At 37.2% G+C, this 10,873-nt stretch overlaps 1 protein-coding gene across 1 annotated transcript; it reads right to left on the bottom strand.

Moving 5' to 3' along the window:
• Nucleotides 1-2,268: 2,268 nt before the first annotated feature.
• LOC128052442 (ornithine decarboxylase-like) lies at nt 2,269-4,364 on the bottom strand. The gene is made up of 2 exons (XM_052645009.1): nt 4,342-4,364; nt 2,269-2,962 (listed from the first exon to the last, which is right to left on the bottom strand). The coding sequence occupies exons 1-2, from the start codon at nt 4,362-4,364 to the stop codon at nt 2,269-2,271; spliced, it is 717 nt and encodes a 238-aa protein (XP_052500969.1).
• Between the last annotated feature and the right edge of the window lie 6,509 nt (nt 4,365-10,873).

Raw genomic sequence — 10,873 nt, 5'->3', positions numbered from 1 at the left:
TAGTGGCTGTACTAGTTTGCATTCCCACCAACAGTGTAGGAGGGTTCCCTTTTCTCCACACCCTCTCCAGCATTTATTGCTTGCAGATTTTTGGATCACAGACATTCTGACTGGTGTGAAATGGTACCTCATTGTGGTTTTGATTTGCATTTCTCTAATAATGAGTGATGTTGAGCATCTTTTCATGTGTTTGTTAGCCATCCGTATGTCTTCTTTGGAGAAATATCTATTTAGTTCTTTGGCCCATTTTTTGATTGGGTCATTTATTTTTCTGGAATTGAGCTGCATAAGTTGCTTGTATATTTTTGAGATTAGTTGTTTGTCAGTTGTTTCAGTCGCTATTATTTTCTCCCATTCGGAAGGCTGTCTTTTCACCTTGCTTATATTTTCCTTTGTTGTGCAGAAGCTTTTAATTTTCATTAGATCCTGTTTGTTTATTTTTGCTTTTATTTCCAGAATTCTGGGAGGTGGGTCAGAGAGGATCCTGCTGTGATTTATGTCGGAGAGTGTTTTGCCTATGTTCTCCTCTAGGAGTTTTATAGTTTCTGGTCTTACATTTAGATCTTTAATCCATTTTGAGTTTATTTTCGTGTGCGGTGTTAGAAAGTGATCTAATTTCATTCTTTTACAAGTGGTTGACCAGTTTTCCCAGCACCACTTGTTCAAGAGATTGTCTTTACTCCATTGTATATTCTTGCCTCCTTTGTCAAAGATAAGCTGTCCATATGTGTGTGGATTTATCTATGGGCTTTCTATTTTGTTCCATTCATCTATATTTCTGTCTTTGTGCCAGTACCATACTGTCTTGATGACTGTGGCTTTGTAGTAGAGCATGAAGTCAGGCAAGTTGATTCCTCCAGTTCCATTCTTCTTTCTCAAGATTGCTTTGGCTATTCGAGGTTTTTTGTATTTCCATACACATCTTGAAATTATTTGTTCTAGTTCTCTGAAAAATATCGCTGGCAGCTTGATAGGGATTGCATTGAATTTGTAAATTGCTTTGGGTAGTATACTCATTTTCACTATATTGATTCTTCCAATCCACGAACATGGTATATTTCTCCATCTATTAGTGTCTTCTTTGATTTCTTTCATCAGTGTTTTATAGTTTTCTACATATAGGTCTTTAGTTTCTTTAGGTAGATATATTCCTAAGTATTTTATTCTTTTTGTTGCAATGGTGAATGAAATTGTTTCCTTAATTTCTTTTTCTACTTTCTCATTATTAGTGTATAGGAATGCAAGGGATTTCTGTGTGTTGATTTTATATCCTGCAACTTTACTATATTCATTGATGAGCTCTAGTAATTTTCTGGTGGAGTCTTTAGGGTTTTCTATGTAGAGGTTCATGTCGTCTGCAAACACTGAGAGTTTTACTTCTTCTTTTCCAATTTGGATTCCTTTTATTTCTTTTTCTGCTCTGATTGCTATGGCCAAAACTTCTAGAACTATGTTGAATAGTAGCGGTGAAAGTGGGCACCCTTGTCTTGTTCCTGACTTTAGGGGAAATGCTTTCAATTTTTCACCATTGAGGATAATGTTTGCTGTGGGTTTGTCATATATAGCTTTTATTATGTTGAGGTATGTTCCTTCTATTCCTGCTTTCTGGAGAGTTTTTATCATAAATGGATGTTGAATTTTGTCAAAGGCCTTCTCTGCATCTATTGAGATAATCATATGGCTTTTATTTTTCAATTTGTTAATGTGGTGAATTACATTGATTGATTTGTGGATATTGAAGAATCCTTGCATCCCTGGGATAAAGCCCACTTGGTCATGGTGTATGATCTTTTTAATGTGTTGTTGGATTCTAATTGCTAGAATTTTATTGAGGATTTTTGCATCCATGTTCATCAGTGATATTGGCCTGTAGTTTTCCTTTTTTGTAGTATCTTTGTCAGGTTTTGGTATTAGGGTGATGGTGGCCTCATAGAATGAGTTTGGAAGTTTACCTTCCTCTTCAATTTTCTGGAAGAGTTTGAGTAGGATAGGTGTTAGCTCTTCTCAAAACTTTTGGTAGAATTCAGCTGTGAAGCCGTCTGGACCTGGGCTTTTGTTTGCTGGAAGATTTCTGATAAAACAAATATTCACATAGTTTCCATAGGAACACAGATAAGTGTGACCCCATCTCCCAGTCTTCCACATTGGTGCACCTGTGCCAACCCTACTCACATAGACATCTCAGAACTAGCAGTAATTAAGTTAAATGGTCCCCCCCAAACCCTTAAATCAAGCTAAACTCACAGTTAACAGCTACAAGAGTGGTATCTACACGTTAATACGCGTGGAAGTGCAGGCTGCCAAGTGCCGCTTCATGCCGCTCTCCTGGGCACAGGACACGGGCAGGGGACTGACGTCTGGCTCCTCCACTCCGGGCGGGAAGTCCTGGGCCCGGATCTGCTGCATCAGTTGCCACGTTGGCCCTGACATCACATAGTAGGTGGTGGGTCTCTGGAATCCATTGAAGGTAGAAGCAGCAGCAACAGTGTAAGCACCCATGTTCTCAAAGAGCATCCAGTCGCCCACATGCATCTCGGGTAGGTTACAGCGCTCAACAATGCGGTCCAGGCTGTCACAGGTCGGTCCCCAGATGCTGGATGAATAATACTTCTCGTCTGGTTTGGGTCTCTTCTGCAGAAGAGGCTTCACGTGCACGTGGTCATAAAGAATGCAGTTGAAGGAGCCATATACTCCATCATTCATGTAATACATGAACGTCCATTCACTAGACTCCTCTTCATCATCAGAGCCTGTCTGTTCCTTTAATACAAGTTTTTTGGCAATAATATTAACTGCGAGTGTGAAAGCTGATGCAACATAGTATCTGCCCGGCTCAGCTATGATTCTCACTTCAGAGTCTGATGGAAAACCACATTTATTAACATATATGCTCTGTGTATACTGAATCCTCAAAGGGCTACTTAGTATAAGCTTTCTAATGGGAACTAGAAGAGAGGATGTTCTAGGAAAAAATTATAGTTCTTTATTATAAGTTTTAAAACCACATTTATTAACATATATGCTTTGTGTATACTGTTACTCTGCTTATTTAGCATTCATGCTAAAGACCCTTGCTCCTTGGAAGGAAAGCTATGGCAAAACTAGAGAGCATATTAAAAAGCAGAGACATCACTTTGCCAACAAAGATCCTTATAATCAAAGCTATAGTTTTTCCAGTAGTCATGTCTGGTTGTGAGAGCTGGACCACAAAGACAGCACTGGTGCTCCAGAAGACTCTTGAGAGTCCCTTGGACAGCAAAGAGATCAAGCCAGTCAGTCCTAAGGGAAGTCAACCCTGAATATTCTCTGGAATAACTGACTGATGTTGAAGCACCAATACTTTGGTCACAAGATGCGAAGAGCCAACTTATTGAATAAGACCCTGATGCTGGGAAAGATTGAAGGCAATAGGAGAAGGGGATTGTAAAGGATGAGATGATTGGATGGTGTCACTGACTGAATGGACATGAATTTGAGCAAACTCCAGGAGACAGTGGAGGACAGAAGGGCCTGGCATTCTACAATCCATGGGTTTGCAAAGAGCTGGACATGACTTAGTGACTGAACAACAACAGAAATGCTCTGTGTACTTAAGTGGATTATGAGGCACCATTAACATTCTCCTGTTTGTAAGAGACAAACCCCATATTTAGAACCCAACATGCTGAAAGCCTTCTTGTCCTGCTTTGTCTCTAGGCCAGTAGTTGTCAGCTGGGAACAATTTTCTGTCTCCAAGGGATGTTTGACAAAGTCTGGAGATATTTTAGTTATCACACAGGAGAGTGCTTTGGCATCTAGTGGATGGAGGTCATAGACATTACTAAATATCCTATAATGCAGAGGACAGCCCCCTCCCCCTCCCAGCAAAGAATTATCTGGCCAAGATATCAATAATGATGAGTTTGCCAAACTCTTTTCTAAGCTCATGTTGAATTACTAGCTCCTCCAATAAGTCCAAGAACAAATAGGACAAGGAAAGAGGGGTCTGCTTTATCCCTATGCTCCAGAGCAAGTGACCTAAGCTTCCTCTACTAGTCACCTCAGTCTATCTTATTGTACCAGCTTCATGGGAAAAAAGCTTAATCCAAAATGAGAATCATAATAGAAAATATTAAATAGGACAATACAGGGAGAGAGTTTACTATTACAAAGACTCAGAATTTTTTTTCCTCTTTCCTAAAAATATATAAATATCTATTTCTGTTACTAAGACTGATAGATAGAATAAAGGGAAATTTGCCTCTCCCAACGGTCAATGTGTACCTCTTTTTTTTTTTTTTTTTTGGTCTTTTATTATCCACTGGGGAGAACTTTGAGAATTTAAATATATTTTATTCTTACCTGAAAACTTGCTCTTGATTCATGTTTTCCTATAGTGTATGGTTAACACAGTATGCAAAAATACTCCATAAACAATCTTTTATTTCTTTCTTTACTTTTTCAGAGTATTGCTGATTTATAAAGTTGTGTTAGTTTCTGTTGTACAGAAAAGTAAGTCAGTTATACATATACATGTATATACTCTTTTTAAGATTTTATTCCCATATAGATTATTAGACTATTGAGTAGAGGTCCCTGTGCTATACAGAAGGTTATTTTTCTTGTTGTTGTTCACTTGTTAAGTTGTGTTGGAATCTTTGTGACTGCATGGACTGAAACATACCAGGTTCCTTTGTCTTTGGGATTTCCCAGGCAAGAATACTAAAGTGGGTTGCCATTTCCTTCTCCAGGGGATCTTCCTGACCCAGGGATTGGACTTGTGTCTCTGTTGGCTGGTGGTTTCTTTACCATTGAGCCACCAGGGAAGCCCTCATATATATTGATATAGTTATCTTAAAGTTTCAATCACCTGGTACTGTTCTGAAGCCAGGAAATGCCAAGTTATCCATGAAGGCTCAAATCAAAGGGCATTTCCACATAGCATTTCCAGGCCATGTCAATCAGACTGCCCTCTTTTCCTTCTGTTGTCCCACAGCACAAAATGACTTGGTAGTAAATACATTTGGCTTTGTATTATACTTCATTATTGAATTTTAACTCCTCAGTTCAGTCAGTTCAGTCGCTCAGTTGTGTCCGACTCTTTGTGACCCCATGAATTGCACCACGCCAAGCCTCCCTGTCCATCACCAACTCCTGGAGTTCACTCAAACTCACTTCCATCGAGTCAATGATGCCATCCAGCCATCTCATTTATCTCCCAGAGAACAAAATTCCAATTGTTAGTTTTAAGTGCCCACAGTATCAGGTAGAGTACATACTCTATAATGTTGGTTAAAGCCTGGATGTATGTGGCACAAATGCACTGAGAGAATACAAACAACCAGTGGACTTCAATTAAATTTTCCATCTGTTTGAAACTTATTTTAAAATAAATTGTCCTAATGAGAACAGGGAAGACAGTAGCTACATGCCAATGATGCCCTAACATTTTTTCATATGATGTTTATTTTAAACAACTTACCTTCTGTGGGTGACAACTACTTGGAGTTAATGACTATAATTACTGCATGGGATCAAGACTGGAAATTCCCTCATGACAAGTTTCTTTTGGACTTTTCTTCTCCCTAACCTGGTGGCATATTTGCCAATATTTGAGATAGCTCAAAAATATCCCATTTGTTCAGCCTTATGTAGTATTTCCTGGGTTAAGGGCTTGAGTAGAAAATTTGATATAATGCTCCTAAAGCCAATCTTTCATTTTGCCATTGTGAAAAAAATCACATTTGGAGTAAATGCCAAGAAAATATTACAGGTAAAGCACCATAATTTGAAATGCATTGACATAACAGAGTTTCTAAATATGCTTTACATGATGAGGATTATTGCACCTCCAAATAAAAACTATTGTAGCTGTTTTATCTTAAAATTCATCAAAAGTTAAGAACAATATACTTTGGCTAATTATGCTAATTGGGGAAGCTGTTCTTTTCTGCTGTTTGCAGTATTTTCAGGTTCAAAGTATTCCAGATACATTTCTTCTCTCTGTGTCTATTCATAATTTTAGCTAATATATGTGAAATATTTATATGTTAACCTCTATTAAAAGTATTATACATGTGTTAAATCTATCTAAAGCAAGACCTAACACACTGTTTATTTAAGGAGCTGGATAATAAGTATTTTAGGCTTTTCAAGCCATATAATCTCTGTCTCAACTAATGAATTCTGTGATTTTAGTTCAAGTGAAGCCATAGGCAATATTTAAATGAATGAGTATGGCTGATCTCCAATAAGACTGTATTTACAAAAACATGCAGTGAATTAAACTTGGCCAAAAAGTTCAGTTCAGTCACTCAGTCTTGTCTGACTCTTTGCAACACCATGAACTGCAGCACGCCAGGCCTCCCTGTCCATCACCAGCTCCCAAGTCCACCCAAACCCATGTCCATTGATTCGGTGATGCTATCCAACCATCTCATCCTCTGTCATCCCCTTCTCCTCCTGCCCTCAATCCTTCCTGGCAACAAGGTCTTTTCAAATGAGTCAGCTCTTCGCATCAGGTGGCCAAAGTTTTGGAGTTTCAGCTTCAACGTCAGTCCTTCCAATGAACAACCAGGACTAATCTCCTTTAGGATGGACTGGTAGGATCTCCTGGCAGTCCAAGGAACTCTCAAGAGTCTCCAATACAGTATACTAACCATATATATGGAATTTAGAAGGATGGTAATCATAACCCTGTATGTGAGATAGCAAAAGAGACACAGATGTATAGAACAGACTTTTGGACTCTGTGGGAGAGGGAGAGGGTGGGATGATTTGGGAGAATGGCATTGAAACATGTATACTATCATGTAAGAAATGAATCGCCAGTCTAGGTTCGATGCAGGATACAGGATGCTTGTGGCTGGTGCACTGGGATGACCCAGAGAGATGATATGGGGAGGGAGGTGGGAGGGGGGTTCAGGATTGGGAACTCATGTACATCCATGGCAGATTCATGTCATTGCATGGAAAAACCAATACAATATTGCAAAGTAAAATAATAATAATAATAAATAAAGCTATTATTCATTAAAAAAAAAAAATTCTTCTCCAACACCACAGATCAAAAGCATCAATTATTCAGTGCTCAGCTTTCTTTATAGTTCAACTCTCACATCCATACATGATTACTGGAAAAACCATAGTCTTGACTAGACAGACCTTTGTTGGGAAAGTAATGTCTCTGCTTTTGAATATGCTGTCTAGGTTGATCATAACTTTCCTTCCAATTAGTAAGCATATTTTAATTTCATGGCTGCAATCACCATCTGCAGTGATTTTGGAGCACAAAAATATAAAGTCAGCCACTGTTTGCCCATCTATTTACCATGAAGTGATGTGACCAGATGCCATGGTCTTAGCATTCTGAATTTTGAGCTTTACACAAACTTTTTCACTCTCATCTTTCACCATGAGGCTCTTTAGTTCTTCTTCACTTTCTGCCACAAGGGTGGTGTCATCGGCGTATCTGAAGTTATGGATATTTCTCCCGGCAATCTTGATTGCAGCTTGTGCTTCTTCAAGTCCAGCGTTTCTCATGATGTACTCTGCATAGAAGTTAAATAAGCAGGGTGACAATATACAGCCTTGACGTACTCCTTTTCTTATTTGGAAAGTCTGTTGTTCCATGTCCAGTACTAACTGTTGCTTCCTGACCTACACACAGGTTTCTCAAGAGGCAGGTCAGGTGGTCTGGTATTTCCATCTCTTTCAGAATTTTGACAAGCAAATTATAAAGTAAAATTCATTTTAAATTCATATTTTGCAAGTAGAGAAAATTTAAAGGAGACATAAATAACAGCAAAGGTAATTCAGTTTGGAAGGGGCAGAAGAGTGATTAACTCAAGTAGTATGTTTTTTAATGATAAAAGCTTTTAAAGTAGAAATATTTGAAATAACCTAACATTTCACCATAAGAAACTAGGAAGAACAAAGCACAGCTAATTCTAACAAAAGAATGAATAATAAAATTAGAGTAAAAATAGGTGATATAATTTAAAAGGAACAGAGAAAAATTGACATAAAAAATTAGTCCTTTGAAAAGATCAATTAAACTGACAAACCTTTAGTTATAATAATCAAGAAAAAAAGAGAAAATACACAATAAATAAAATTAGGCATGAAAGAGAAATTATTACTACTGAATTTACGGAAATAAAAATGTTTATAAGAAAATATCAGTAATTGAATGTCAAAAATTAGAAAACTTAAATGAAATGAATAAATCCAAGAAATATATAAATTATTGATACTGATCCAAGAAGTAATAAAAAAAAATCTGAACATCTAAAATCAAAAAAATTGAATTAGTAGTTAAAATTCCATACAAAGAAGTTCCAGGTAACATGATTTCATTGTTGGATTCTACCAAAATTTATAGCACATTTTTCACAAAATCTTACAAAACACAGAAAAACTCTTTTTTCAATGAGGATATTATTAGCCTTTTGATAACAAAACCAGGCAAAGTTAAAACAAGAAAGCAAGCTACATACTAATACCTCTTATGAATACAGATGCAAAAATTATTAACAAAATACTAGCAAACTGAATCTATAAAATATGTAAAGGACTATACACCCTGGCCAAGTGGAATTTAGCCCAGGAAAGCAACATTTGCTTAAAATCCAAAATTAATTTAATTTAATACATCACATTACCAGATTAAAAGACTAAAAACACATCATTATCTCAAAAAGCACACAAAAAGTAACTGAACATATCCAACACCTTTTTATGACAAAAATAAACAGATGAGAAATAGAACAAAGTCACTCAACATGATAAAGTGCACCTACAAAATAACGCACAGCTAACATTATACTTAATGACAAAAGACTGAATGTTTGCACCTTAAAATCAGTGACAGAACAATGATATTTGCTCTTACCACTTCTTTTCAACATTCTACTTCAGATTCTAGCCAGGGCAATGAAATAAAGAAAAGAAACAAAAGGCAACCAGATTGGAAAGGAAGGAATAAACCACTTCTATTTGCATAAGACATGATCGTGTACATGAAAATCTTAGGAAGCCACAGATAACAATTACTATAAGCAGCAAAAGACTTCATCAGTATCGCAGAACACCAGATCAATACAAAGATCTATTTTATTTCTATGAAGTAACAGTAAACAACTTGAAAATGAAATCAAGAAAATAATGTAACTGATAACAGCATCCAAGAGCAGTGAGGAAGGACTAGCTTGGCAGGAGCTGAAGCCAAGAAAGAAGAAATTCACTGGTTACTGCTTGAGGCAGAGAGAACACATACCCTGGTTTTCTATGTATCCTGTCCTTCAATGTCATGCTTGTTCCTTCCTATTAGTTAAATTTTTACAGAAGCAAGTGAATCCAAGAAATAATTTGAAAGACTGGCTCCCTCAATTGAGTGCAACAAATGAAGTGTTGCGGGGATGTGTTTAAGAGGAAATGGGAAAATAGATGCCTGGCACAATAAACATCATCGTCTACAGTTCGCCATATAAACTACAATTTAATTGTCAAGGTTTTACAAAAGATATGATTATATGAACTGTTCATGCCATAATGTTTCTCTTCTCAGATTTATGTAAATAACATGGACTTGTAGACTAGGTCTATGTCTGTTTTGCATTTTTAGTTGCAAAGAAGTTCAGGAAGGTGAAGACAGAGGTATTAGTTGCTTGCATTCCTGCACAGAAATAATACCCCTCTGCCTCATTTGTAAATGCCATTAATAGTACCCATTCAGCTATTGAGAAAATTTAATGAAGTACTACATGTACAATTACCAGTACAAAGTCTGGCACATACTAAGTGATCAAAAGTGACACTTTCCCATTTCTGTCTTGTGATCCCATTATATCATCTGAGAGTCTTTCTCTTTTTGGTTATCTGTGGTCTGTAGCCACAAAGTCAGAGCTTGGTGTCTGTTAAGAAGCCCTCAAAAAGTCTACCATCTCATAAATAATGTTTTGTATTCAACCTGAGGACTGTCATTTTATTTGGCAACTTCCAGGAATGCTGTCTTGGCAAACAGAAGTGGATGCTGGGCTATGTGATTTACATTACATGGATCTCTGCTCAATTATGATTTGCAATCTGGCTAATCTGTCATCCATTCACTGCAGATCAAATACATGTGTGCAAAATTAGTCCAAGACAGGGAAACCATGACTACTGAACAAAAGTACGGTAAAAATGATGTTGGGGAAGATGGGAGAGCTGTTCCATGTGGCAGCAGAAGCAGCATTAAACCCTCATAGACAATCTTCATTTTGTCGTTGCAATACCAAATTCTTCTATAGAAAATTGTTAAGCAGTTTTGCAGTTTGCTATTAGCAGCCAAACATTACTCTTACTATTCTGTAAAATTAGTCATTGAATTGAACTGAGTAATTTTTGCAGGGGTCCTCATTATCCTCCTAGTGTTCACAGATTTAATGGCTGGTTCTGAATCAGTGCCCTGCAGTTTAGGTCGATGGAAGCAACACCCCAGCATTGCTGTAAAGTTCTTTTTGTGTGTGGAACATAAAACTCAAGGTCACGACCACTTGTGTTCATTAAAAATCCCACAGAATTGTGAGATGGGATAAGGATGTTCATTCTCTCTGGTGTTCTGGCTAACTTCCAGCTGGATAATTACTTTCTGCCTGTAAAAATGATCCCCCTGTAGTCAGAGTTGACAGGGGCCTTTATTTATTTATTTATTTTCCCCCACTTTCAGCTTACATCTGTTTTGAGACTGGCACTAATTTCAAGAGGTCAAATGCTACCTGTCCCTTGTGGGATGAATTTTTACAAATATTCTCTACTACCCTGGGAATATTTCTTGGACCCCCAAACTTTTAAGGTTGTATGCTATATAATTCCAAATTCTTGCCTCTTTATTGGTAAATACTCTAGAATT

Source organism: Budorcas taxicolor, chromosome 1, assembly GCF_023091745.1.
Source record: "Budorcas taxicolor isolate Tak-1 chromosome 1, Takin1.1, whole genome shotgun sequence".
Lineage (NCBI taxonomy): Eukaryota > Metazoa > Chordata > Mammalia > Artiodactyla > Bovidae > Budorcas > Budorcas taxicolor.
Note: the sequence above shows the minus strand (reverse complement) of the source record. Positions and strands in the feature narration are given on the sequence as shown.